The sequence below is a fragment of the Crassostrea angulata genome, chromosome 7 (assembly GCF_025612915.1).
Source record: "Crassostrea angulata isolate pt1a10 chromosome 7, ASM2561291v2, whole genome shotgun sequence".
NCBI classification, from domain to species: Eukaryota; Metazoa; Mollusca; class Bivalvia; order Ostreida; family Ostreidae; genus Magallana; species Magallana angulata.
The window spans coordinates 29,824,178-29,851,374 of NC_069117.1; the positions used below are offsets into that span (position 1 = coordinate 29,824,178).

The window sequence follows — 27,197 nt, forward strand, 5'->3', positions numbered from 1 at the left end:
TGTAAGTAAAAACATTTTATTAAGGCACATAAATTTATCAAAGTTCAAATTTCGTAATTTTATCACCTACTATATAACAAATATGAAACCTAAGGTGATGTCATTAAACTAAGTAAATATAAAGTGACAAATGAAAAAAGAAGATAGAATAGAAATAAAAAATCTTAAAGTTTATGCTTATATTTGCAAGTTCAAATCGAGTTTTTAAAAAATACCCAGCGTTATAAATAACTATAACCATACAGCATTGTTTAAGAATACCAAACACGAAGGTCAGAGATTTAAGGAGGCTCGCTTGTCAACAAATGAACTATCATATTTTTTATAAAATTTTAGGATATAATGTGATTACCTATACACTACTTAACAAAAGAAAAAATCCGTAAAATTAAATTTTTATATTTAGATATTTTCCTATATTTTTATATAGAACTCTTCTTGAAAAGGAGATCAATGCAGTCTAATATGGCCAAGACCATCGAGCCTTCTTAAAACTTCTCGTTATGATAGAGGAACAGTTCATTACCTTAAAATTTTAAACAGTCTCGCAGTTTGCCGGGTAAACAATTATCACACTTAAGACCACAACGTATTTTCATTTTAAGCATGGAAATCGAAATTTCGCTTTTGTGTCATACAATTTCTGATGATCTGTTCATAGATGATCTGTTAACGAATTGCGTTTTATTTTTAATCTAAACAATGGAGAATAAAATTCAAGATACTGCATTTCTAAAAAAAAACGTGAATTCCAATAAAATTCCTAACTTTCTTTTTATTACATTTTTGTTCTCTGCATATCGTTTTTTTACTGTGTGTTAACTGCCTTATATCATATCAAATCGTTTTGCCAAAACAAATGTAACATAATAGAAAAAGGATACATTTTGTAATTATAGTTATGCTATGCCCATTTCGTAATTCTTGACACAAAAAAGAAATTGTTCATGTATTGCTTATTTGACACTATGTTATACATAAAACACTTAGTTTAAATTCCAATGATATAAATACACCGGATAAATAGGTACATATAATACAAAATTATTGACAAATGATGAGAGAGAGAGAAAGAGAGAGAGAGAGACAAAGAGAGAGAGAGAGAGAGAGAGAAGGAGGTTCGTGGTAAATGCTTTACTATTGCTCAGAAGAACTAGTAATTAACTAAAGAACGTTAATAAACCCAATTGTAAGACGACTTAGAAACATCAGTTACATTTCAATAAATGTCCCCTTTGAAAAAAATGCTGAAGATAGTAAACTTAGGAAATTTAATAATCAAATTGCATTTAATTGCGTAAGAGTAACATGTGCATTTTGTATGTTGCAGTTTACTGACCGTGCCTTACTTAATAATGATAAACAGATTTGATGCAAATCAACAATAAATGAAATATTAGTTAATGTATAAAAATTCTGACGTTACATGTAAATGATTATTTTGAACCTGTCAATAAAATTTCATCATATTCAGCATGATATGAAAAACAGTTCAAACCTTAAATGCATAATTCTATACATTGGTTTACAAGAACTGGAAAATCATGAACAAAAATCAAAAGCCAATGAAGTTTACGAAAACAATAAATGAAAAATTCCTGAGAGAGATGATAAAATGAGTTAAAGTTTTGCACACACATGTACTCACATATATATATATATATATATATATATATATATATATATATACATGTACATCAAAAAAACTACAACAAGTTAAATTTGCATATTTGTCGTATGTTCCCAGTCAGCTTCACTTCCTTGTTACCCAAGTTTACTCCTCAAAGAGTGCAATATGAGAATGATATTATTTGACAAAATGGACTCGTACACGTTTAAACCCACAATGATCATGTTAAATCTGTACCAAACAATGCGATGATGACAACAACGGTGCACTTAAATCACAATTTTAAGGAGAACCCTGTGCGTGGAAGACACTGTGATGGTGTTCGTGATGGTTTTCTTTGTTGTTCTTAGAGATGTTCCCCTTGCCATCTGCTGTGGCTCGAATTTTCTCCAATACTTAACGTCCTAGTCAACACAGTGATAAGTTCATCGTCCCGGTCTTTGCCGAGATCGGACGAGGTATTTCTGTCCACATGATTATGTAGATTATTTTCTTCTGTCTTATTATTTTGCTAAAATGGCAAAGAGCCAAACAAGGTATAATAGCAAGTTTCGAAAAATAAAAGAATATTTAAGTTAATTTTTGAAATTTGTCGAAGCATAGTAATTCTGGAAATGCCGAGGCAAATTTCAATTTCGATAATGAAATACTGATTTAATTTGACTTTGGTAGGTTAATATATTATGATAAATTCTTCTTAAGATATCACTCAATAACAATCAAAGTTAAGGAGGGGAAAGTAGATTGTTAACAACTACATATGTAATTTATTTCCCATTTGGACTACCATAAAATTTCTATTTGCTATTTCTTAACAAAGAAAAAGTCCTAAATCTTTAAGGCTGTAGTCATTGATATACATTAATGTAGTTTATAAATGGCCACCGCAACCCGACCCTCTTAGATAAATTCATTTCCAAAATTATTGTGCATGAATCAATCAGAATACATTTTCAAAGATATTAAAAAAATATTACACTGGAGCAATATCCATAAAACTAACCGAATGTAAACTACATCACAATGTTAATCTCACCTCGTGCTTCTTCCCACGAACCTCCTCGTTTTTTGAACGTCTATAATACACCCACTGAATGACAAACACAGTGAGGGCTAGAACCAACCCTCCCGCGAGTACATAGAACATTCCAGAGGCCACTCCCATCTTTATTTCCTGGCTCTTGGCGCTGGATCGTGGGTCGGGACAGGTAGGAATCCCAAACCATCTGAGTGACGAAAAGGTTAGATATTGTAAGCATATTAGTTTTAAGTTGCTTTACTAGTTAAAGCATAACATGTAGTACCTAATAATGTAGAAGTTTTGTTATTGTTGCTAGTTGCAGTCAAAGTTACACTGCATAACATTCCTAAAATCTGCTTAGATTTTGAATTATGAAACTGAAAATGAGAATGAATGCATATGTTGTGTGTATAATATCTTCGATTGTTTATAATTTTTCTTCGATAAATAGAATTTAATGCTTGATTTAACATTTAACAGCGGACTGACTACTAGTACAGTCTCCATTTCTTCATCAAGCGAGAGCGAGGCAGAGTGATAAATAAATGACAAACAAGCAGAAAATGTCTCTCTATAATCCCCGGCAACGTGGGGTCTCTGGGGAAAGCTCGCTGAAAAGTGTCAAAATTACATTACCAATTCTGTCACCCGTCTCACAACGAGACCATTTTAAGAAGCCAAAAGGGTTCATCAACTGGCGGCGAACAGAAAAGAATATTATAGATTTCAATGAGTTCTTTTGAATAATGAGGTACCGCCGAATAAGCGCCAAACGAGAAGACAAAGCACCACCAGTAACCCAATAGTAGATTCAGAGAAAGACTATTGAATGATATTTTTGTAACACATTCCTGGAGAAAGAAGGCAGTAATTCGATGTTATTGTAGTTACACGTCCAAGAAAATTGCTGATCATGGAAACTGGCGGATAACCACTCTCAGGAGACCCTGAAATGATCTTTTTGAAGAAAGATCATCGTGGGGGAAATATATGACATTTTTTGTTGGAATTATTTTGCTATTGTGTTCAAGGAAAACTGCTAAAGGTCGTTTCTGCATCATTAGATCTAGACGTACGGGAAAAAGTTTCACTGATAGTGTGAAATAAAAATGGAATCCACCTCCGGATGACTTTTTATTGCATTGACTCAGATCAGCTAAAGCCAATAAAATAATGTAACTGTAACACACGCTATGTATGAAAGTCAAAATACAAATGTTAATGCATAATTGATAAATACGATATATATAGGGATTTCTAACACTTTCCATCTAGATGCCTGACCCTTAAAATGTGAATAATTCTTAACCTTATAGACATATATTTATTGATTTTCGATATGAGAACTAAGTAATGCATACCTGTTTATAAATTTAAACATACAGTGTAGCTTGGATTATTATTTGAATTACAGGTAAATTAACATGTACAGTGCTTTCCTAGGAATTCGAAGAGCCCAGCTTTAGTGAATCTCTCCCAAGAATTAGCATCTCCAATAAATTGAGGAATGTTATTACTCATAATACATATATGCAGAGCATCCTAAAAAAACTTTTTAAAATTCTGACATTTCACGAGACACTGCCCACTCAAATGGAAAGTTAACACAGTATCTCATAACAAGGAATTGAGCTATGCCCTATCTAGTAGTTTTAGATGACTTCTTAAAAAACTTCTTTAAAACTGAGATAATTGCAATTCTATGTAAATCTTCCAGCAACGCAATTGTGATGTATTAGAAAATTAAACAACTCTAAATGTTCTCCATTTAAGCAGACGATTACCGCATACAATTGAAATATGCAAAACATTTGTAATTGTAACGTAGAAAGCAAGACTTACTTCCCCTCCAGCTTATACAACACTCCATTATCGTTCAATTTCAATATTCCAAGGGAAAGTTTCTCTGTGAAAGGTGAATGTTTTTGTGCTGCCATTCCATACCCCTTTAGGTCAAACGGACTTCCTATTTCCATTAAACTACAATCACTAGAAATTGCATGGCGAATTATTGGAGAATCCCAAAGAAAAGCGTACTTTTCGTCGCGTACTTTTCTGAAACCGTCTTCCACTCGCCTCACAATAGCTCCTTCTGTTATTTTCATATGAGCATACATTTGCTGGTAGTGACTTATGTTTGTTTGGCTGAAGAAGTTCTCTATCTGGCTTCCTTCAACTGTACCATAATTATAATCACTCTGTTTTGGAAGATCGGCGGCAGACGTTATAGGCATGTGAGCATTAGAAATGGTAAGAAAAGCCGCCAAGTTGGCCGTGTACACAGAAATCACTATCAATGAAAAGAACCACCATGTACTGCTGACTATTCTACTTGAAATTCCGGTTGGGGACCGTTGAAGATTTCCACGTAACAACGTACCCCATATATACCAGAAACTCTCATTGAAGTTGTTCAAGCATCGGTCATGTTTATCACAATTTATCCGACTTACTCCAAAAAGCATCAAAGCAGTGAATACGTATGCCACAAATATAGTAATCCATACTACATGGGACAGGGGCATGAGAAACTGAAACGGGGACACACTTCTTTCCGGTTTTCGCACAACTAGACTTGTTCCTTTAGTCATGAATGGTTTGGGAAAGTCCACAACTCTGGATCGTGAAGGTGTGATTTGAAAGGGTGCCAGAGCAAGATCAGCTTTCTAAAAAAGGAAGATGAATACGTTTTTTTATATTCAAATTTCAAAGTACACTTTGATTTAACGTCATTGAGTGCTGACTTACGTCATCCAAAAGTTGCCGGACCATTCCGGTCCATCCACGTGGCGGTCCTTTGTCACTTCCGTACTTCCCGTCCGGAACCAGACTTATGTTGTATGAGAAGCCTAGGTCCTCAGCAAGCTTCTCAAATATACTAATAAGAAACCCCTCAAGTTGATCTCCAATATCTGTAGTTTTGTTTCCACATCCGGAATCATTCTTCCATTGAACAAAGGGCGCTTCCTGTAAATGATAAGAAAAGGATGTGAAGGTACCTGCCATGATGAAACAGATACAAATTACTTGATTAATCTACAAATAGGGATTATTATCTGGATCAACAATTATGCACAAATCTTTTTTTCGAGATTAATTTATCATATTACAAAGAATATCATGATTTTGATATTTCATTGTTATTATTCCATATAAATTCAAAGTTCAAAGCTAGCATTTTCCTCGAGTTTGTTCTTTCAGGGTTTTTTTCTGTGATATCCTGTCTAATTGGTTGATTGTATGATTCCTAAGTTTCAAATATCATAATACATGAAGGAAACATGAAAAAAAACCTGGGTAAATATCAATTAACAATATGCATTTATTACCTATTCTTTAGTCTTTAGCATGTCTTTTTATAACTATTTAGATAAAGTTACAGTATGTCGTATTGGAAATAGTGAACAAACCAGGATTGTTGTGACTCGAACACGATCATCTCCGAACACATCTTCCTCGTCTTTTTTCATCATTGACCTATATGTTTGCGAGGGTTTGATGCGTTCATACAGCCTCTCCTTGCCGCTTCTCCAAGTTCCGTACTGAAATAGATTTGTCTGTCAAATCGACAGAAGAAAGACTGGTGTTATTGTGCATCAAGAAAAGAAGCAGAAATGAAGCAGCAGGTGCGTGTTAACATACATCATGCACCTTGTCAAAAAAATATGAAATAATAACCAATGTACAGAAACTTCAAAAAGGCTGGGTAGTGTCGTTAAATTGTTAATCAAAATCTACCAAACATTCTAAATATCATTTTCGACCATGACGTTTTATTTAGATCAAAAAGTACCTAGTATTTCAAGATGTTTTCTATTTGATAAAGAGCACTTTTTAGGAGATTAGAAGGGTCTAAATAGTATTGACTACCCAGCCTTGAACAACATCGGGTCGGAGTGGGCAAAGTATATGAAAGATTAGTGAAGTATTTGTTAGTTTTTCACCATATACGTTCATTAAGTACTGACAACATCAAAAGTTTGTGCTGATACAAACGCATTAAATTCCTTGCTTCGGAATCCATTTTCTTCGGTATCACATACACGTAAATATAGAAATACATGTACTTCATACATGTATCATGGAATTAAGCTGTTTCTAAGAAATAATCTTTAAATGTAAAATATTGTTGTTATTTTTTTTTTATTACTTTCAAGGGGTATGTAGAAAAGTGATCCATTTAATAACTAATGATATGAATAAATATAAATTAAACATTTGATCCGAGTCTCACCGTGCTTTGCAAATCAATAAAAACAAACAACAATCAAATACTGTTAAAAGTCATTCACAATTTTTCTTCTAACATGCTTTATAAAAGTACAATATATTAATGCACACTTTAAAATATGACTTTTCATGCGGAAAATCACAATTTAAAAAAAAATTGATGTGTCAAAATACGCACCGTTCCATTTCTACTCGTTCCTAAAGATTTTAATTGTAAATATGTCTCGTTTCTGACGCCCATTTTTGAGAAAGAAAGCTGTCCAGTACAACCGTGAACTTGAATCTGGAAATAAAATGAAAGTTTTATAAGATATCTTCAATATGATTTAAATTACATTACTTTTCTTAAGGTAATTACATACTTCAGTTTTGCAAGGTAAAACGGTGATTTGAAATAAATGGAGATGAATCAAACTGATGTTTTACAAATTAACGTTGAATCCCAGATTTTTAAAATATTGTAAACATTAAGTTTGTACATATGTATGTTATTAACCTCATTTAATCTCATATATAAATATGGTAAAGAAAGAACAGTAAATTAAAGCAATGAAAAAGAATTTTATTTTTTTTTTTACAAAATAACGTTTTTGAAGTTGAAAATAATTTTTCCTCCACCACACGAATACAGATGTATCCATTGGAGATAATTACAAAGGTGCATGCTTTTGAGCATTCATTGCTCATGCAATTATCGTGCAATGTGATCTCTGAGTAAAAGAAATTGGAGCCTGGAAAATGTGTCAGTACAAGAAGGATAATTGACAAAGAACGACATTTACTTGTGCTTTGACATTTTAAAGAAATACATATATATTGCTCACATTTGTCATGTCTAATTCGTTCTGGAAAAGAACAAAAAAATAAAAAAATCGTTAATAAGGAAACGAAGGGGATCCTAGTTTCGATTATTATGTAACTTAAACTGGAAAGACATGGATTCTAATGGATTATTATTTTGCATATAACAAAACCCGAAAAAACCCAACATATTTTGGCGAGCAATCTCAAAATCTGAGGATAAAGCTTCTTACTTTTCTTAGAGCTTTTCTCATTTGAAGTCTGCTTTGATTAGCGTGGTGGTCTATTATATTCATGTAAACTTTAAAAGCGTCGTGAAGGACGGCATTGGACAGAGACTCCTTCTTCTTCTCCAAGGCACAATCATCCGGGCTACCGTTCGTCATGATTAGAAGTGACGTCAGGTTTGCACGGGAATCCAAATAATCGTCTAAGGCAGCCACGTCTGTCCCCTTTTGAATCAAAACATAAAGTTCCCATTACTTAATTACAAAATACGCTAAAACTGGGAGTATTTCTTCGCTACATTGATTTGAAAAATAAAATGGTTTATTTTAAAAATCAGCCGATTCATCCACGAACAAGGTAACGAACTGTGTACTTGGTGCAATTTGATCAAACAATCGACCATCGAACTAATGGATGAATGTTTTTCCAACAACATAAATGAAGATTGGATTTGGGTTGATAAACCATGGCTTCGGAAAATATGGTTCAAGTTGTAGGATATATAAGCTGATAAAAATCAGCCTCAACAACAATTCAGTTCACTGGGATCTGGTGAACACATTTCAAATGAATTATTATCCTTGCTCGACTGTTAATAGAGACAAAAGGATGAATATTTATAGGAATACCCACAGGCATAGATGATTAGTGTTGGTAGAGTACTTCACAATAAAAACTATGATATTGTTGGACAGCATTTACTTGATTTCCTTCAAATTGTTAATATTATATTAGATAGCGTGGGGCACTTTATATCAACCAAATGAAAACCAGTGTGGGAGTGACTATAATATCTATGAGTAAGATTAACATTGAATTTTTGCTTTTCTCACATTAATGTAAACATTAAAAGTTTGCAGAAATAATCATATTTTTTTTTATCACTGAAACGCTTTCATACTTATTTCAAACTGAACAAAACTATAGCCAGATTTTGAAAGCGATCGAAATACACATGAAAATGAGTCAATGATAGTTCGCCCTTCGGAACAGTATTAATTTTGTACTGTCAACTTTATTTTTAATTGCCAATTATGTTGTAAAGAATATAAAGAGAAGTGTTTTACTTACAACATTTGCAACTAGCCAAGCATATGGACGGGAAAGCAGGCTTAGATATAAGGCCTGTAAATACACAAATATACAAAAAAAAAATTAATTTATGCTCCAAGGTAGTCTCTAATCAAACTCTAAATTGGTGTCAATATATCTTTAAGCCGTTTTTTTATTCATGTGCGTACAAAAAAATTTGCTCTACCTGGGTTAAAACAATGTTTGTATTAGTTGATGAACATAGAAGTATTATTCGGTCAATGTATCTATTTCGAAGATCTTTAAGTATTCCCCTGACGTAGGAATCTGACGTGTTATGACGTATGTTGTATGCCTTAAGGTCAGTCGGGTGCCTATCTATCAGCAAAGACATCATTGGAGGACCTGCGGGAAAAAGGTAAGCATGTATGAATATTCATGAAGACTGTTAAAGGAAGTAAACAATGAATATTCATGAATATTGGATGGAGAATAATAAGTATGTGAAAAAGAATAGACAAATTTGGTTAATATATGGATGTCACACAAGCAATTGACGTTAAAAGGCTATTTCTTTTATAGGTTGACGATTCCTCTTACTAAATGATTACAACAGGTTCGTAACGTTCGTTGTATTGAACTTTGAGCGACTCGTATCTTTCGTGGTTTTCAGTACTTATTTCGAGCAAATCGAATAGCTAAAATGTCTCTTTTTGCCATTTTCTAATAAAATATGTGCAAACTTGTGCACCATTCATTCAAATTGATGACACAATCGTTTCAATAATATTTTTCATCAAATTGACAATGTAAATGATGGCTGTTTCAACAATTGTAATGAATAATTCACAAGAACATGTAAAAAGTAAGTCTACCTATTTTCTTCATTTATTCAGCTAGAAATATTGTGGGGGATTATACATATAAGTCTAAATGACCCTAACGACACTTGTTGATAATAAAGTACAGGGGAGATTATTTACAATGAATGTAAAGAAATGTTTAAAACGTCAATTGCTTGTGGTAAGCAACTTCGAGAGATCACCTGAACTACTACTTGAAATAAAAAAAAATTGCTGTTTGTCTTTTTATTACAACAAATGAATTACTAAAATTACTTATATCCACGAATAAGGTCATTTCGGTTGGATGGTTCAGACCGATTGCGAAATTTATCTTTAAATGATAAAAATATATAGGAAACAATTCAATTTATAAAGCTAAATATTTGGATTTTTACTTTGTTTATTGCCAAAATATTTAAAATCTCTAAAGGCAGACATGATGGATAGTTTGTTGACCATCCAGCCTCCTTAAAATCTTTGTCTAAGAACTCTATTAGTTGTAAAGTCAAGTAATTTCTTCTGTCAAATTTATCCAAAAAATGGGTCGAACAACCAAAAATGACGTGTCAGATATCTTATTTGTGTAATACTTTCATAATACATGTACTGCCCAATTTATCAAAAATTGGGTCGAACAACCAAAAATGACGTGTCAAATTTCGCATTTGTGTAATACAATGTACTATCATAAAACATTTAATGAAATGTTAGTTCAAATAACCAGACGACTAAACGTTGGACAAAAATACTGCATATAACACGAACAGCTATCATCATTACGACTGCATTAACACAATAACTACTGTCTAACATCATTACAAAGAGTTCTAACATCCATACTTGACTGAATTTTCATTATTGAATGTAATTTCATTGTGATTGTAAACGTTAAATGATAACGAAAACGAAAAATGTGGGAAAGGGTAAAAGAAAACCATCATGCCAACTAGCCATAGAAAGTAGTGGGTTTCAATGGGAAAAATGCACACTCACTGAATCAAAAGGCGCATACAATGAGTGAAATTAATATTTTTATGTGCTCTGAAGGTCAAACCGTGAGAGCAATGTTTATTTTCACGAAAGTTTTTGATTCATGACAATGGGTGAGCAAACTTTAAACATGGACTGCAGACAACCAACATGGCAAATAAAGACCTTCTAATCACTTGTTTAAGGGTGAAGAAATAGGTCAATGCTAGGTTTTTCAAAGAACATGCAAGGGACGAAATGACATGTAAAAATTCAATTCCATAATGTTGAAATTTTTTTCTGAAAATTTGAAAACAAATGGAATGATTTAGTAAATGGGCATGCCAATGCAATCTGATAGAATTTCGACTTCACTCACGAAACATGTGAAGAGGCAATATATCTGCAAAATAAAAACTAGTCATTGTCAAGCGGAAAACTATAAGCAAAATGTAGATCAATAATTTATTACAGGATTCAATAATTATTCTTTATCACTCCCACTTTTCATAAGGGTAGAACACGAAAACATGAAATATCATGCAATGACATGTTTCCAAGTGTTTTCTAGTAATGCTTTCTGTTAATGTTCACACTGAATTATATATATTACCGGTCTGTTTCTCCAGATGTGTTATCATAGCATTTTTGGCAACTGTCCTCAATACCCTTTATGGCTATTGCCCAAAGGGCTATGTTGCTTAATAATTAATGAAACTAGAAATATACTGTAATATCGATCATACCTTCTTCCCAATCATAAACAACAGCGACCCTTTTCCATCCAAAATAGGTCACAATGTCATTAATTGCCAAAGCGAAGGTGGGTATCCCAGGTTGAATATTCAGTAAAAAGGGACTTTCTACTACGTCATGAGGGACACCGGAAGTGACGATGTAAGGAACTCTTTGAAAACAGGCGGCCTGCACGTAAGTTTCACTATACGCCCCAATGACAGCTGTTATATTATTTTTGTTAAGAAAGTTAGAAGCTAGAAAAGAAGAAGAAAAAACTGATTAAAGATTGATTCTGTAAAATATTCTAAAGTGTTTCCAAACATGTTGTGTATTTTTAAACCTGCAAGATATTGGCTTTAAAAAACTTAAACCAAGTCTTGCAGAATCGAGTAAAACTATAAGTTTTTGACTATCAATATATATATTTGATATATTTATTTCTTTATTGAGCATATTGGATAAAAAGAAATAAAGAAACTATTATTATGGCACATATGAGTTTCAGATTTGACTTAGCCAATTGTATCTCATAAACAATCGAGTTAAAAGAGCATTCATATCAAAACGTTCTAGCATACAAAAACTTACTTAATAATTTCCTTATGATATTTATGCAAGTGATCTTCTCATATGATTTTCACTTAAATATTATAACGTGTTTAAAGACACAATTAAATGTACATCATTAATGATGCCAGATGATTTTCTCGGTGCTCTAGGATTCATCAGTTAATATTTTTCAATATACATGTACTACCACGTGGTTCATATTTACTTTGAAATTGAATCTTAATTGCATGTACTTATATTACTTTTATTTTGCGTGCATAGACTATCCTCTTCAATATCAAGAATACAAAATAAATAGTGCATCACAGCACATCAAAAGAACGACATTACTGTTCATTTAATCAGTCTTTATAGACCGCAAAACTTCAAATGAAATTATTCTGATTTTGGACCAGAACAATATAAAGACAAAAAAATGCAAATCACATTACGTTACATTGTGTAAAGTACTCAGTAATCGTATACACTGTAAAGACACTTAAAGTGGACAGCGTGGGATAAAGCTGCCTTTTTTCTAAAAAGAATAATGCAATGATCATTACGTGAAAAAGTTTTATTATTAACACGACATTTTTCTGCATTTTAAGTCATTGCGGACAAATACAGATTACAATCAATAACGACACAGTGCACTCCTTTAGGTGGAAATAGAACCATTTTAACAAGACCTTAGACTTTCAGGACGTTGCTATTTCTTTCGTCAAAACAAGTTAAAAACGACGCGGTTTCAAGCGAAATATGCACCGATTGCGTAGTCTTAGCTCAAACGCCAGACAAATCTTTTTGATTTCAGAGAACCGTGGCTGTGTGGCTAGCAATGAAATAGATAGGCCTACGTCATAATGCTGTTTAAAACAACTGCCCAAAGTCCAAGCTCTTGTTAAAATGGTTCTACTTAAAATTGACATTAAGGAGGTTGTGTGGTAAACACATTCACCATCAGATCTGCCTTAAACTTTGACATAAGATATTTTTGGCCACAAATTAACATTTAATAAAGGAAAAACCCAAATATGTTAGCTCTATAAAATTTGGACATTTTTTAGCTAAAACTTTATATAGAGCTCTTTTTCATAAGGAGGTAAATTTAACATAATAGGATTAGCCACGGCCATTGAACCCTCTTAATAAAACAGTTTATTTTTTTTTTTGGTTCATTTGAAGACGTTTTCTTAATAATTTTCATTCTTTTAACCCCTTTTTTGCGTAATATTCTATTTTGATTTTTTTTAGCATCAGATGTGGATTTTTATGATGAATTAATTAAACTAAACAAATTTCAGCCAATATCATTGTTATTCTCTATTGATTTTGCCAAATATCTTCTCTATCTCTCTTTATTTCTTGGAGGAAAAGCTCGGACATAATCAAATAAAGTCCGCAGCCGAATCTCTGGATCAGTCGAAACAACATATTAGCACATTAAAAAGATATGAGAGACTTTATCCATACTGTTTGCTCAACAAATTTGTGACTGTTTCGAGCATTTGAAGCTCTTTCGTGTGGACAATAAAAAGGAAATAGAAATCTCTACTGCAAATCATTTTGGAAAGTCATTCATCACAAAAAATATCCCATCACACAATAGAAATCAATGCAGCTCAAAACAGCGATGTAGAGACGTTTCTCATGGGAAACCTATGACATTATGGAGTTTTTTTTCTGAACAAAAAACCTGGCAGGTGAATATAAAGAGAATGCGTCATTTTCCTTTTTGTATTTTAAATAGGAACTCATCGATATGAAAATAATTGGTACATCATAAAATGACGTTACTCATCAGAGTGTGTTATTTTATGCTTTACTTGAAATGTTTGGACAGGTTATTTTCGTTATATTGTTCTTAATTGTTAAATTATGAATCAGTGACATTGTACATATATTCTATTTGAAGATTGAAGTGGGTTTTTTCCTGGAAGAAATTCAATGTCATACTCAATTATAAGACTGGTGAATCGATGAGAGTTTGGTTTTGACGATTTTTATTCCGAAATACTCTGGTCTATGGCTCCTACAAACTAACTTTTATTCGCGAGAGAGAAAATTACACGCGGTTCGTCGTAAAAATTCATCGCCGTAGTCTTTACCGTACGGTTGTAAAACTAACACGAATCTTATTCGCAAAATTTAGTCGTTGAAAACCAGTTTATTACCAGTAAATCGTGAAATAATGTCGGGAATAAAAGTTGGTTTACAGAAACTAAAACCATATAAAATTAATGCTTGATATGCAAAACATCGCAAAACAGACATATCTTATGGACAAAGAAATTTGCTTTACACGAACATTATTAATATTCTATAATTATCAATAAAACAACTCATTCTCATTCTTCTGAAAGCAATTCAAAGAGAGCCCCAAAAGACAGTATCGCATCTCAGCTGGGCTCCGATGCAATCATTTTATCAAAAGAATTTGGAGAAAGTATATGAGGATTCTCTCCTCTAACCAGCTTAATCTAGCGACGTGCAACGTAGACGTTTAATTTGTAGACCAAGTGGTTATCAGTTTCTTCGAGACAATCAAATCTCTGGGAACTTATTTGCATTGTAATTAGGTAGCCGATCCTTTGGCTCCATGTCACATACTTGAACTAATGTACGATCTGACCCATGGACAGAATAGCAAGCCGTTTAATTGAAACTAACGATTTCTGGAAGAAGCTAAATTGTTCCATAGAGTTTTTTCTAAACGAATTGAAGAAGAGTGAAAATATGTTTTTGGTTTTAGTTGGTGGAGGATTAGCAGAAAGATGCAATATTATGTGTTTTGTTGTTTTAGAAACTTGTCAAGTGGATAACTATTATACTATAATAAATGATATAAGCAAACAGTTCAGTAAACCAAAAACAAATGTTTAAGCAGTAGTACCTTACCATTTTCTATGTTGTCAAAAGTCATTTCCGGTTGCGTAACTGGAATGCGCAGAAGATCAACTTCGTGATAAGGATCAAGTTTAACGAGAAAGGATTGGATATCTTTTAATGATATGTCTTGCTGCTCCAAAATACCTGCAATTGACAAAATGTATTAATTTGATCTGTGTTCAGATGGTTAGTTCATGGAGTACTGAACGAATTCCTGGCAGTATTTGATGAAAAAGCTGCTACACTCCATATAAATTCAAACATTACATTACGTCTTATTTTAATGTCTGAAGTAAAAATAATTGATTAGAAAACACACAAAAACAACGCAATACTTTGAATCAGGTTTATATTCATATTTAACCGTTTTTATTTATAAAGGTACATTTTTAACCTAGAGCGAAACGTATTCCGTTTCCAAATCCTATTGTAGAAATTAATTTTCAGTCTCAAGCACCCGCCCCATCTTACATCAATTATTGGTTATCGAGTAAAAGGAACCTACCAGCAAATTTTTTTTAAAAGTTATAGAAAGTGAAAACAAAATAATTTAAGCGAGTCAGGTTTTTATTGTTGCACTGTTGCAATTTATCTTAAGCACGACTATCTTCCTTACTTTATGAAACATTTTAGAGGATTATGGACCAATTTTGGCTCTCAGCAAGAAAAGTCTTCTAAGCCTCTTCCCAATTAGGCGTGATTCTTGCTAGTAATTACACCTACTTAAAACCTTTCCCTAGTCGCTACACTGATTTAGGATTATTTTCAGATCACGCAAAACGTCGTCTCTTTATTCAACTTGGGAATTTTTTTTCTTTAAGTCTAAACAAATACTTTCCTTTCTTTACTTAACTAGCCAACTTAATTCGAAAACCTTGGTGTCTCTCTTTTTAAATTTATCAACTTAATATGTCAAATTTCAAATGCAAGACGATTATAATTGTGTTAAACATATATTTAGGTTTTATCAAAAGTAATTATTTTCGTTACTGTTGCAAAAAATTTCTTATATTTTGCCCATACTTAAAATTAACTTAAAATACATACATGTATAAATTCTACATTTACAAATAGAAGTTTGACGTTTAAACATCCTCAACAGAATTCTCTTTATAGGTATTCATTTTTCAAAATTTTATTTATTTATTTTTTTTTTTTTTTTTACAAAATATTATTTTTTTGTCAACCAATTTTTTTCATATTGGTAAATATACCAACACACGAATTTGATAATTTGCATCGCTTTAAGCTTTTGCTCAATGTAATAGCGAGCGCAGCTCGCCGGCGCGCAGCGCCGGCTAGCGAAGCGAGCTCTAAGAACCAGTGTGCGCGGGAAAAAGAACGAGCTAAACCTACAGTTCATCAAACAAATTTTTTTGTCTACGTCCCATAATGCTCTCTAATGTTTTCACCCGTGGTGCTATGCCAAAAATGGCCGACTTTTAACTCGTAATTTACGGTGACTTAAAGTTTGAAGACACGTTTTGAGTACCGCATATGCTTTGGCGAGACTCAAAAGATTTGTTACATGGTTCCATACCTTCGTATTGAGTCGAGAAACGTAAACAAAGACGAACAAAGTCATGGATGACGTCACAGTGCACTCGCGCCATATTTCCCGCGATAAATTTAGAGGTGGATCAAGCATCTGTAATGCGTGTACTGGCTATTTCAGTATAGTATGCGATACCTGCCTCCTTGACATATGATTTGTTTTTAATCTTTTTTAATATAGAGATTTTATATATATATACTAGCAAGAGCCATAATTTACTGTCATATCGATCCATTTTTAAGCTAATTGTGCATGCATGTACAGTAGGCAGGTAAGTATGTGAGTAGGGAGGAAATTAACAATAGGACATTTTGAACTAAATAAAAAGGAATAAAATGAAACAATAAACAGGTAAAAAAATTATGTAGATATTGCATATAGTCAGACCATTAAATTTAAAAGTGGGAAATTACACACCTACAAACAGGTAACGGGCTCTCTCTCTCTCTCTCTCTCTCTCTCTCTCTCTCTCTCTCTCTCTCTCTCTCTGGGTAGGGCGTTGCGCTGTATGTATCATGACCATTGAAATAAGTACCTTTGGCATACTCATTGTAGAGCAATACTCTCAAAAAAATTTCGACGTTCGTTGATACCTAAATAAAACTATAAGTTGACAATGATGCAAGGTATGTGTAATTCTTGCTGCGCTCGCCAGAACGGTAGCACCGTAAAACATATTATTACCAAATAATTGTAATTTTATCTGTAAAGCTAGTATAATCACCGTCTAAAACTATTTTCGGTACTACAATGTACATACTTGTAACAATTGTTCTATCGATATTTCAGTAAATAAAGTTTCATTCCAGATTATGACCCACGCCTCTTTTGCAAGGATGGTTTCACTATGCAATATTGAATCTTTTGACATCTCCAAATTTTCCCATGTCAAATAAACAACAATGGACTCTCTAACAATGAGTGGCAACATTAAAATATCATTTTAGTGTTTCTCTTTGTCATTCCTGACAATTAACTCCGATGCTTCATGATAACCGATTTTGTTCGTGAGAAAAACAGAGAATAGTAACGGGTCTAATTAAAATATCATTTTAAGAAAAGAGCAAAATCAAATAAATATGAATTTTATTGTCTTTGTAGCTTGGGGGAGGGCGTCAAAGGTCTTAATATCAAACAGTCTAAATTACATATACGAAAGGTAACTTTAGCTGTAATAAGATTTGTGTTCAATAGTTTATATCAACGCCCTCACAGAGTTAGGAAATGTGATCTAAATCCATTAAAACGCAAAGCAAGTTAGGCTACTTAGATGATGAAAGCCTAAAAATAGACTTATCTTGAAGCGATATGGGTCCAGTTGCATTGCAGTCATTAATCAATTAAATGGCAGAAATAAAATCTTAATTTAGATAAGTGAGTGATATTTTTTTGTAATACGACGAATTTCTAGACCATGTGTAACCATAAAAGGGGTTTAAATGTTAATTACATACTCTCTGTGTCAGGATTTGATTAATGGCCCTCTTCATAAGATTACTTAATATCGAATCGGGTTCGGTATGCAAACAATGTTCTCATGGTGATTATACGCCATTAAACAAAATTAATGTGCCAAAAAAACTTCTGATCAAGTATCAAGTACATGGTTCTATTAGAAAGTTAAAAAGATTCAGAAGTTGTCAACATGAAAAATTCATTAAGCATTGTCTTTGTTTACGGTATATTAAACTCAATTTTATAAAATACGAAACGTTAGTAATGGATGACATTTTAACGTGATAATTAGATTTACTTTGAAGCCTATTTACCATAAGAAAAACCTAGTTCAATGCATAAAAATATATATCAGAGAGGATTCGCGTGAGATTTTTGCAATAGGTAAGGCCATATTGTCAACAAGAGAATTCCTCGTCTGTTTCAGTTTACAACTCATTGCAATTTGCAGTGGATCTGTAAAAATTCGACAGTCTTTCGCTACAATACCCCGTCTGTTTATAGCGGAAGTCAATAAGCTTCAGCGAGTATCCGGTCCCATCCCTGTGAGTATAATGTTAACCGAGGTATACAAGTCATAACCGCCAATACAGTTACCATTGAATTAAGCAGGCCTGAATTATTTATTTACGAAGTAATGCATGTGGTTCTCAAAATAAACAGGTCGATTTTTGCACAAAAGAAAGAAAGCGTCAATACAAGTGGGGTATACTAATGATGATTCTCATGTACACGCTTTAGTCTTTCCCGTTCTCTGTTCTCTAAATACATGTTTGTGTGAGAAGAGGGTCGATGATACATATCAATAATATATAACAGGACAAGTTGTATATATGCACATACAATCAAACCTCATTCTCTCGAAGTCAGTGTTTTCTAGAAAAAAAATTCTTGAATACATAGACACAGTGATAAGAACTTTAACTTGCCTTAAAGTTATTGATGTTTTGGATACCCAAATTCAACTGCATATAATGTGATAACTGTATATAACAAGCTTTCTGAGAGTATTGCATAAGCAATACACGTCCCCTACCGGTTTGTGTTATTCTATGAAAGCTCCCAAGCACACAACTATTTCAGAGCTATTGTAAACGAGATGTCATGCTTTAATCAGAGATAAAAGAACAGAGGAAATAAAAACTATAAAGTTGATATAGAAATTAAATACAAAATAAGTAAAATAATACTCTTTATTTCATCTCCTGTAATTTCGCCAAGTCTATTCTGTATTCGCTGGTAAAAATTTGTGAAAACAATGCACTGCTATGCACAATATCATTTCTTACCGTCTTCTGTACCCCGAATCAAACCAAACAGTTAAACAGCCCAACCCGACAACGAACCCGATTGTAATAATAATACAAAAAAACCATGCCGATTAAATTTACAACACAATGCTTAACACTATTTTACAGAATTTATTTGTTTGTTAGAAATGATAAAAGAAATGGTACAGGAAAAGGAATGGTACAAGTAACGCACGATACAGGCACGTAGCATGGCCTGGCCCCCCCCCCCCCCCCACTTTTTCTCGCAGCAACAAATTTTTTAAAATTTACATATAAAAAAATGAATTATAATGGAGTTGGCCCACCCACTTTTTTGGAAGTTAGTAAAAAATTGATATGAAAATAAGGAAATGAGTAGTGAAATGGAAGTAACCGCACCCCCCCCCCCCCGCCCCCACGGATTAGGAATGTCATGATTTGGAGGAAAAAAAATTATGGTACGGAAGAATTTTTTTGGAAGCATAGTTGAGTCTACCCCCCCCCCCCCCCCCCCCCCGGATTAGGATTTTGAAGAATTTTGGTAACTTTAAATTTACCTTTTTTTTTTTTCTTTTTTTTTTTTGGCTTGTCAAGATTTTTTGGATGGGTCTGGCCCCCCCACTTTCAAAAACGATGCTACGTACCTGCGATATTATTACTGACTACATACTGGCCTCGTTTATTCAATACACACCGAACCCGATAACGAACCCGAACATTAAAATTGGAATATAAAAAATTAATTTTCTCGAAAATATGTCAATCAGACGCTACAAAAGTGTAAACTTGATCTGTAGTTTGACATTTTGAAGCTGTTCAGCAAGTTCCATATTATTCCTCAAATGCATAAAGAAAAAAAGCGTGGAAAACTGAAGTGGGACAGACAGACGGACGGACGGACAGACGGACGCAGAGCAAAGCTATAGTCCCCTCCGGTGAAACCGGTAGGGGACTAATAATTAGATAAATTATCAAGTTCCAACAGTAATTTTTATAATTCTGTGGACTGTATAGCATTTTTTGGGGGGTGGGGTGACAAACTTATACCTTGAAGTAGCATTATTATGAAAGAAGTAAACTTAAAAAATGTCATAATATTTTGTTGTCATAATAAGATTCTTCACAGCTATATTAAAAGATCGGCATTATAACACCAATTTTGCGTTCACAATAGAAAAAACGTACAAAAAGTATCATGCTTATTCTTCAAGCTTCAAAGTTCTTATTTTGCAGAAAGAATTAAAGTCGTAAAGTTTTGCATACTCAGTGCACAAGAGTTAATCGTCGTTATCGACCAGCGTCTGTGCATCTATCAGACATCAGAGGGGATTATCTTAATGAACCAATAATCCAAGTTTGATCTGAGATGGAAAGTGTATATCAACTACTCAAAAGCCATCTTTATTGGAGTTCATAACCATACAGAAAAAAATGGATGGATAAAGGATGAAAAAAAAACCTTTTATGTATTTCCATGTGACTTCTTAAATCATATATCAAATTGTTCTTATTACCAGCTCTGGTGTACTAATGAAAAGGAGAGATTTCGATGAAGGTCCTCTCTACTCATTAATCTTATAGTTGTATTTTAAATCAGCAACGCTGTAAAACTATAATATCCCTTATTCAGTCACATGATAGCCTTGTGTCTGTTGACTTGTCACGTGGCAAACTTACATCAAATTAAATGCGTTTGCAAGTGGTTGAAAAATGACAAATAGTTGTCCATATTATTGTTTTCGTATAAACTTTTGATACAATATATGTAGGGGGATTTTGTTATACATATTAATGTTTCAGTGTGTTGATTCAACAAGCTTAAGACACCCTTTTTTCTTGCATACAATGTCGTTTGACTTTCTTGATAACCCTAGGCCTTGGGGAGATCCTTTGGATATGGAAGAGATAAGATGTCTACTTCTGATCTTTTAGAAGCACATTAATAGATACAGACATGTATATAAAACATTAGAAGAAACAGAAGAATGATTTATTCTGCAGAAGATTTCGTTTTGTTACATTTGTATAAAAAATCGATCGTAAAATTTAGATGTACGGGTGTAAAATCACGATTTACGAATTTTTTCCATTTACTGGGCTCTTGATTCTTCAGAAACCACTTGCATTCAATATACAATAATTTAGAGTATCTCTCCCCAACCATTGTGATACGAGAGATTTTACAAGCTCTTCGATGTCAATAAACATGTCGCCATTAATTCCCAGCAATCCATAGCTCACATTTTATTGAATCTACCGCCGTTTATTCCACTTCCCTGTCGATTCAATTTACAACAGCAGAAATGATGAACATATTGGCATAGACAGACTCTAGGATTTTCTGCTCTCTGCGATACATCAACATCCAATATACTATAATCACAGTGGAAACGGGGGGCGTTGGGGAATCGGGAACAGAAAACCAAGCTGTCGTGCATCTCTCCCTTCCACGTGGGGTCGATATCAATATAATCTATCCCTCTTTCGATGACCATTTAGCCAAGAAAGGTTTCCTTAGAATAAGGCATAATACCACTGTCTTGCCTCATTAAAGTGCTTATGAATATTGATGATAATTTTTCATCACTTTGCACTGTGAACATACAGACTCCAAACCTGAAAAGCTGACCACTACGTACAGCACCAAGGCCTGCGGACATTAGTTCTCGATTTATTCATTACTAGACAACGGGAATTATGTAAATGGCCTCTTAAAGGAAAAAAAATCATTGACCGTCGAAAGCCTCGACAGATGATGAAGCATGCCTGACCGGACGTTTTGCCCTGTGTAACTCTGTCCGTGACTGTAAGTGTCTAGTGACAGCTTCTGTGTCTCCAGGGTAAATACTGTTACTGAATGTATACATTATCATATCATAGCATTGTTCTAAACGTACGTCACGCTATATATCCTTAAGCTTTTATTTTTTCACCGGAAATCCAAGCTGGCTAAAATCTTTGTCAACAAAATTTGTTGGGGTAATGTTCGTTTCGTTAGATTTTAACAAATCGCATTTTTCTGATAAAAAATGTAAAAATTTAGCGAAGTATGTTATTATAACTGAGTATACAATCCAGCCTTGACTATATTTTTGGTGTAACAACGCTTATCTTTGATATAAAAAAAAGAGTGTATGTGTTAAGATAAAAGACATGGTAACTTTAAAAAGTATTTCCTCTTTGGATTATGAGAACAAAATAGTAGGTCATAATACAGGGGGTTTTACTCTCTGACCTTACACAATTTTGACAAACCGTAACGAACCATTAGGTAGGGTGTATCTTAAGAGAAAAACATACAATGTGTGTGTGTGAAGGAATAGATAGCGATCTTGCTTATTCTAAATGCCATGTTGCAATATACATATACATGTATGATGCCCTTTGCGCTTGCGTGATCGCGGAACGGAAGGGAAAATCAATATTGTAAAGTTTGAATATCTTTAAATATTACACAAAATAATTTATATGGAGATTTGTGGAAAAGCCCGACAATTCACTTTAGCTTTAGAAAAAATGTACCTAATTATTCAAATACGGCTATATAAGAAACTATTTGTTATGCGAAATTATATATCGTTGATTTTAGAATAAATACAATGTACTAATAAAATTAACTCCCGTCAGTACTTCAGTACTTTAATTGAAGGTACGTGTCATAATATTTTATCTTCAATTGGAAAATAATCACAGGTGCTTGAGGACAGGGGAGGGATGGAAGGGGGGGGGGGGGGTCGGTCCTGTCCTCAAGCACCTATGAAAATAATAGGAGATTCCATCCTGAAATTTTACACAAATATATTATCATTCTATTGCCTTGTGAAAGCTTTCTCGAAACTTACTGTTCGGACTTTAATTGAAATTTAATTATCCTAAGATATGAAAAAATTTGGCACATGCATGCAACTAAAAATTTATCTCTTAACAAATTGCATTTTTCCAACATGTCTCATGACTATAGTTCTCCTTTTGTGATGTCGTTGTCATTAAATTAAAGAGACTTGGGGGATTTTCATGTTTTAAAATAATTCAGTTTCATTTTAATATTTGATTGACTAAAATTAATTTTAAACTTGTTTCAACTTTTTTGATTACGTCAGAGTATGACTTGCCAGAACTGTAATAAAAATTGCATGACGTTCGTCCCTCTAAATTTTTAACAAAGTGTCGTTATTTATGAAAATAAATCGTCTCACTTACGCACACAATGAGAGAAAATTGAATCAAGAGAATTAAAAAGCTACCCAGTTTATATATCAAGTAAAATCTTAAAAAGCTTGTCTTTACGGAAGAATAATGCTGAGAGCAACTCTGGGATAAAAAAGATAGATTACATGTAGCTTTTTCAGATATTTTTTTTCGGGGGCGGGGGGGGGGGGGTGTTGTCAATTTTGAAATACTACAGAAACTATTGACCCCAATAATACAGGAAACCTACGGATTTCAGCTAACAACATGTGGCCTTAAAGGTATGACTGTCAAAATACCCACTCTCATTTATCCATCTCCCCAGTTATGAATTTATTCTTAACACTCAAACAAATATTTCTCTGTAGGATGCCTTCACTATTTGCTTGTGTTCAATATGGATGGATGATGTTACCAAGAAATTAATCGAGAATGCTTCCTGGGGGATGGATTGAGGGTCTTTCTAATAGTACAAATACGTTTAATAATTCAAAGGTATCGTCTCGAAATGACAGTCGATAGTTCAATGGATAATGCTTCAGAATCCATTTCACCTACATTTGTCCTCTCAAGATTGGACATCAAGAGACCAAAAAATGTTCTTGGATTGTTTTAAATTATCAATTTATATAATCACAAATAGAGTTTTCAATACAAAAGTGTTTCATTTAGATGTATCAAAACAGAAGAATATGCATGAGACGTATCTAAAAAAAAAAATTGTATTCAATACTTTATGTGCAACGTGTGCAGGCTGTTAATATTCACGCAATTTGTGATATATGAATATTTTTATTGATTGATCACAATTTTTTAAAGACAACTTCATTTTTGTACGTTCAATAGTTGAACATGTGTTTATTTATACAAGATTTTGGGCTGTAAAATGAAGTAGTCTGAAGTAGGGCCGCAAATTGTGAAAAGAACAGTTACTGAGGATGAAAACGCTGCAGAAAATTTTAATCGTTTAAACAAACAATCAAATGGATAAGTATCATAATTCATCACTGATTTGTAACAAAAGATATCATCCAATATATCGGATCACTTTAACACAAAAGCCGCTTTAGGAAGCAGCTTGATCTGATCCGGAATACAGCGGAAGTAAACAAACGACCATTTTGTCTCGGTTCATACAGGTGCGTGGACACTTAAGAATCGTTTGTTTGGATGAAGAACATCAAAGCTGAAAAGAGGCTTACTATGTTGAAACGATAAATGTTGATTTAGTCTATAAACTTCTTGCATATTGCCTAATTATTAGTAAATAAATAAATAAGTTATCTGAGTGATAAAGGTATAATACACATGAATGTTAAATATCAAATAATTTTAAAGACACGGGGTCAACCGACATAAAAATGCTTGTTTTTCAAATCTAGTTCGAGTTTCATAACTGGCTACCACACTAGACACAAGTGTGTGGTAATGAAAAACCAAATTAAAGATAATAGAAGCTTGCATGAGTTCAAAGACGAAGTAATGAACACATGATGAGTATTCGAGACCAGGAGATTGAACATTCTCTACACAGACGTCGATTCTTTCTTGTTTCATATAACAAATCCACGGCGATGATTCCCTGCGCAGCTAGCAGTAAACGCTTGATGCTCGCTGATTAGACCAGTCTATTGGACTATGCAGAAAGCAACCGCAGTTTTTAGTTGTAAAACAGTTATCAAAGAATATTAAGGTCGAAAACCGAGTCCCGTTGTTACGTTGTTAGGGACATCATCAGGTGATTAAATGAGTTTTAGAGTGCCTCTTAATAAGTAATCTGTTGGGGATTTTTTATGACACAAATTTTAATCTATTCTCAAGCAATATCTGTGCAAACAACGTTAAGTGGCTTATTAGCATAGCATAGCTCTCTCTCTCTCTCTCTCTCTCTCTCTCTCTCTCTCTCTCTCTCTCTCTCTCTCTCTCTCTCATAAAGCCTTGCAATATCTATACAAGGAATTAACAAACAGCAGGCTTTTAAAAAAAATTAAACAAAATGACTTCCATACTTTAATATTTCCGTAGTTTAAGGTAATATATTCTTAATCGACATATTAAAAATCTGCTGCATTTTTATCACTCATAAAAACAAAATAACTCTTATTAAAAAGTTATATTTTAAATATATAATAAAACATGTTCTATAGTCCATAAAAAGACACCTATCGGAATGATTTTAATATTTCGTAGAATTGTATAACAATAGAACGAGTTTGTTCTCACGGGGAGGCATTCTGACGTTATAATCATTAATATTTCACACAGAGAATAACATGAAAGCTTCAATCTAACCACCGATTGACGAAAAATAAACCAAGCATATCCTATAAAGATATTTCAGTACATAGTAATTGCAACTAAATATGCTTTTAAAACTATTGCAAGTACATATGTTTTACCAAAAAATATGTCTGATAAAGCTATTAAAGAAAACATGATGTGAAGAATACAAAGATAATTAAAGATTTTGAAATATGGATGGAGGTAAAGTATCGTGCTAAGAACGTAGGCCAAATAATACGTGCAGTTAGTTAAGCACATCAATTTGAAATCAATATGGATTCGAATTAATCGATTGTTTAGTCAAGTTGTAAATTCTGAATTCACCGAGTAGCATTAAATACAAAATTTACAACACGACAACAAAAATTGTCGTATGGAATAAAATTTGAGATCATTTTCTGGGGTGGAAGGGGTTTAGGGAGATGCAAAACAGGCAAATGATCTACAAATTAACTTTTTCCGAAAAAGAACCGAAATCTAAAGCCAACAGGTGCCATTTTAATGGATCATGACCAAGTGAACCACATTGAATCATTAATCGTATTTGGGTACGCAAAATGACTTTTAATAACCTGCGGTAGGTCAGCAAAATAGAGAAAAATATCGGAATGAAATTACGAATAAGTAGTCTAAATGAGACGTAATAAGGTTTAAAACAAAAGATCAAAAGATAAATTACTGCAACTTTTACGTTATTGTCAACAAAGGGACGTGTACAAATATTGCAATTTATTAAAATAACCCGGCAATTACTAAAATAATATCACAGTTCAAGATCACTGTCTCATAAAAATCGCACTGAAAATTGCTATAACTGAAAAAAAAGGACTAACTTACCGACTTTGTGTTGAGTTTTCATGCACAATGACAAATGTGACAGAAGGAAAATAAAAACCAGGCCTCGGATCCACATCACTGAATATAGACACCGTTCAATGAACCAAAGGGAAGCAACTCTTGGTTCTTAGTCATTTCATCGGATCCGGGGAATAGCACCGGCGCCGCATGAAAAAAAAATTCTCTTGTTGTTTCAGGAAAATCGGGCAAACAGACGGTCCAGTGAAAAAACCATCTCACTCAAGAACTAAACAACCACTGAAGATTATCCAAACGACATAATCATTTGTTCTGTGTAATTATGCTCCCTCTCGCCCTTTGTTTAATTGATTAGTGTAGAAAAGAATAAACATTTTTATCTGGTTAAAAATCGTACGCAACGGAGAGTAATCCGCTTTGCAAAAATCCATCCGAATACATCAAATCAATCCATGAAGAGGAGCAGATTTTTCGCGCACCTTGTAGCTCTGTTATAAATTTGTAATGGCGACGTTTCTAGCTATACGTACAGCGCGGCTACCACCATATGTCGTTGAAGTAAATAAAGAAACCTTAAAGTTCCCTTCGTGTTGCTTGATCGATATCGGAAAGGTCCGATCAGTTCCGAAGATTCCATTCACAGATGTCGGGTGTATTAATTATCAGTAATTTATTCCGACCGCTTATATTTACTTCT

General features: G+C 33.4%; 1 protein-coding gene across 5 annotated transcripts; it reads right to left on the reverse strand.

Moving 5' to 3' along the window:
• LOC128155992 (glutamate receptor ionotropic, kainate 3-like) lies at positions 1–27,197 on the reverse strand. 5 transcript variants are annotated; one of them, XM_052817936.1, is made up of 14 exons: positions 26,522–27,197; positions 14,942–15,076; positions 11,503–11,748; positions 11,136–11,159; positions 9,169–9,347; positions 8,982–9,035; positions 7,916–8,134; positions 7,706–7,726; positions 7,060–7,164; positions 6,062–6,193; positions 5,400–5,618; positions 4,494–5,317; positions 2,667–2,856; positions 1–2,141 (listed from the first exon to the last, which is right to left on the reverse strand). In XM_052817936.1, the coding sequence occupies exons 1-14, from the start codon at positions 26,595–26,597 to the stop codon at positions 1,977–1,979; spliced, it is 2,589 nt and encodes an 862-aa protein (XP_052673896.1). In that variant the 5' UTR covers positions 26,598–27,197; the 3' UTR covers positions 1–1,976. The 5 variants fall into 5 exon arrangements, with proteins under 5 accessions (XP_052673896.1, XP_052673894.1, XP_052673898.1 ...); XM_052817934.1 differs by having other exon boundaries at positions 6,062–6,208; XM_052817938.1 differs by lacking the exon at positions 11,136–11,159 and having other exon boundaries at positions 6,062–6,208.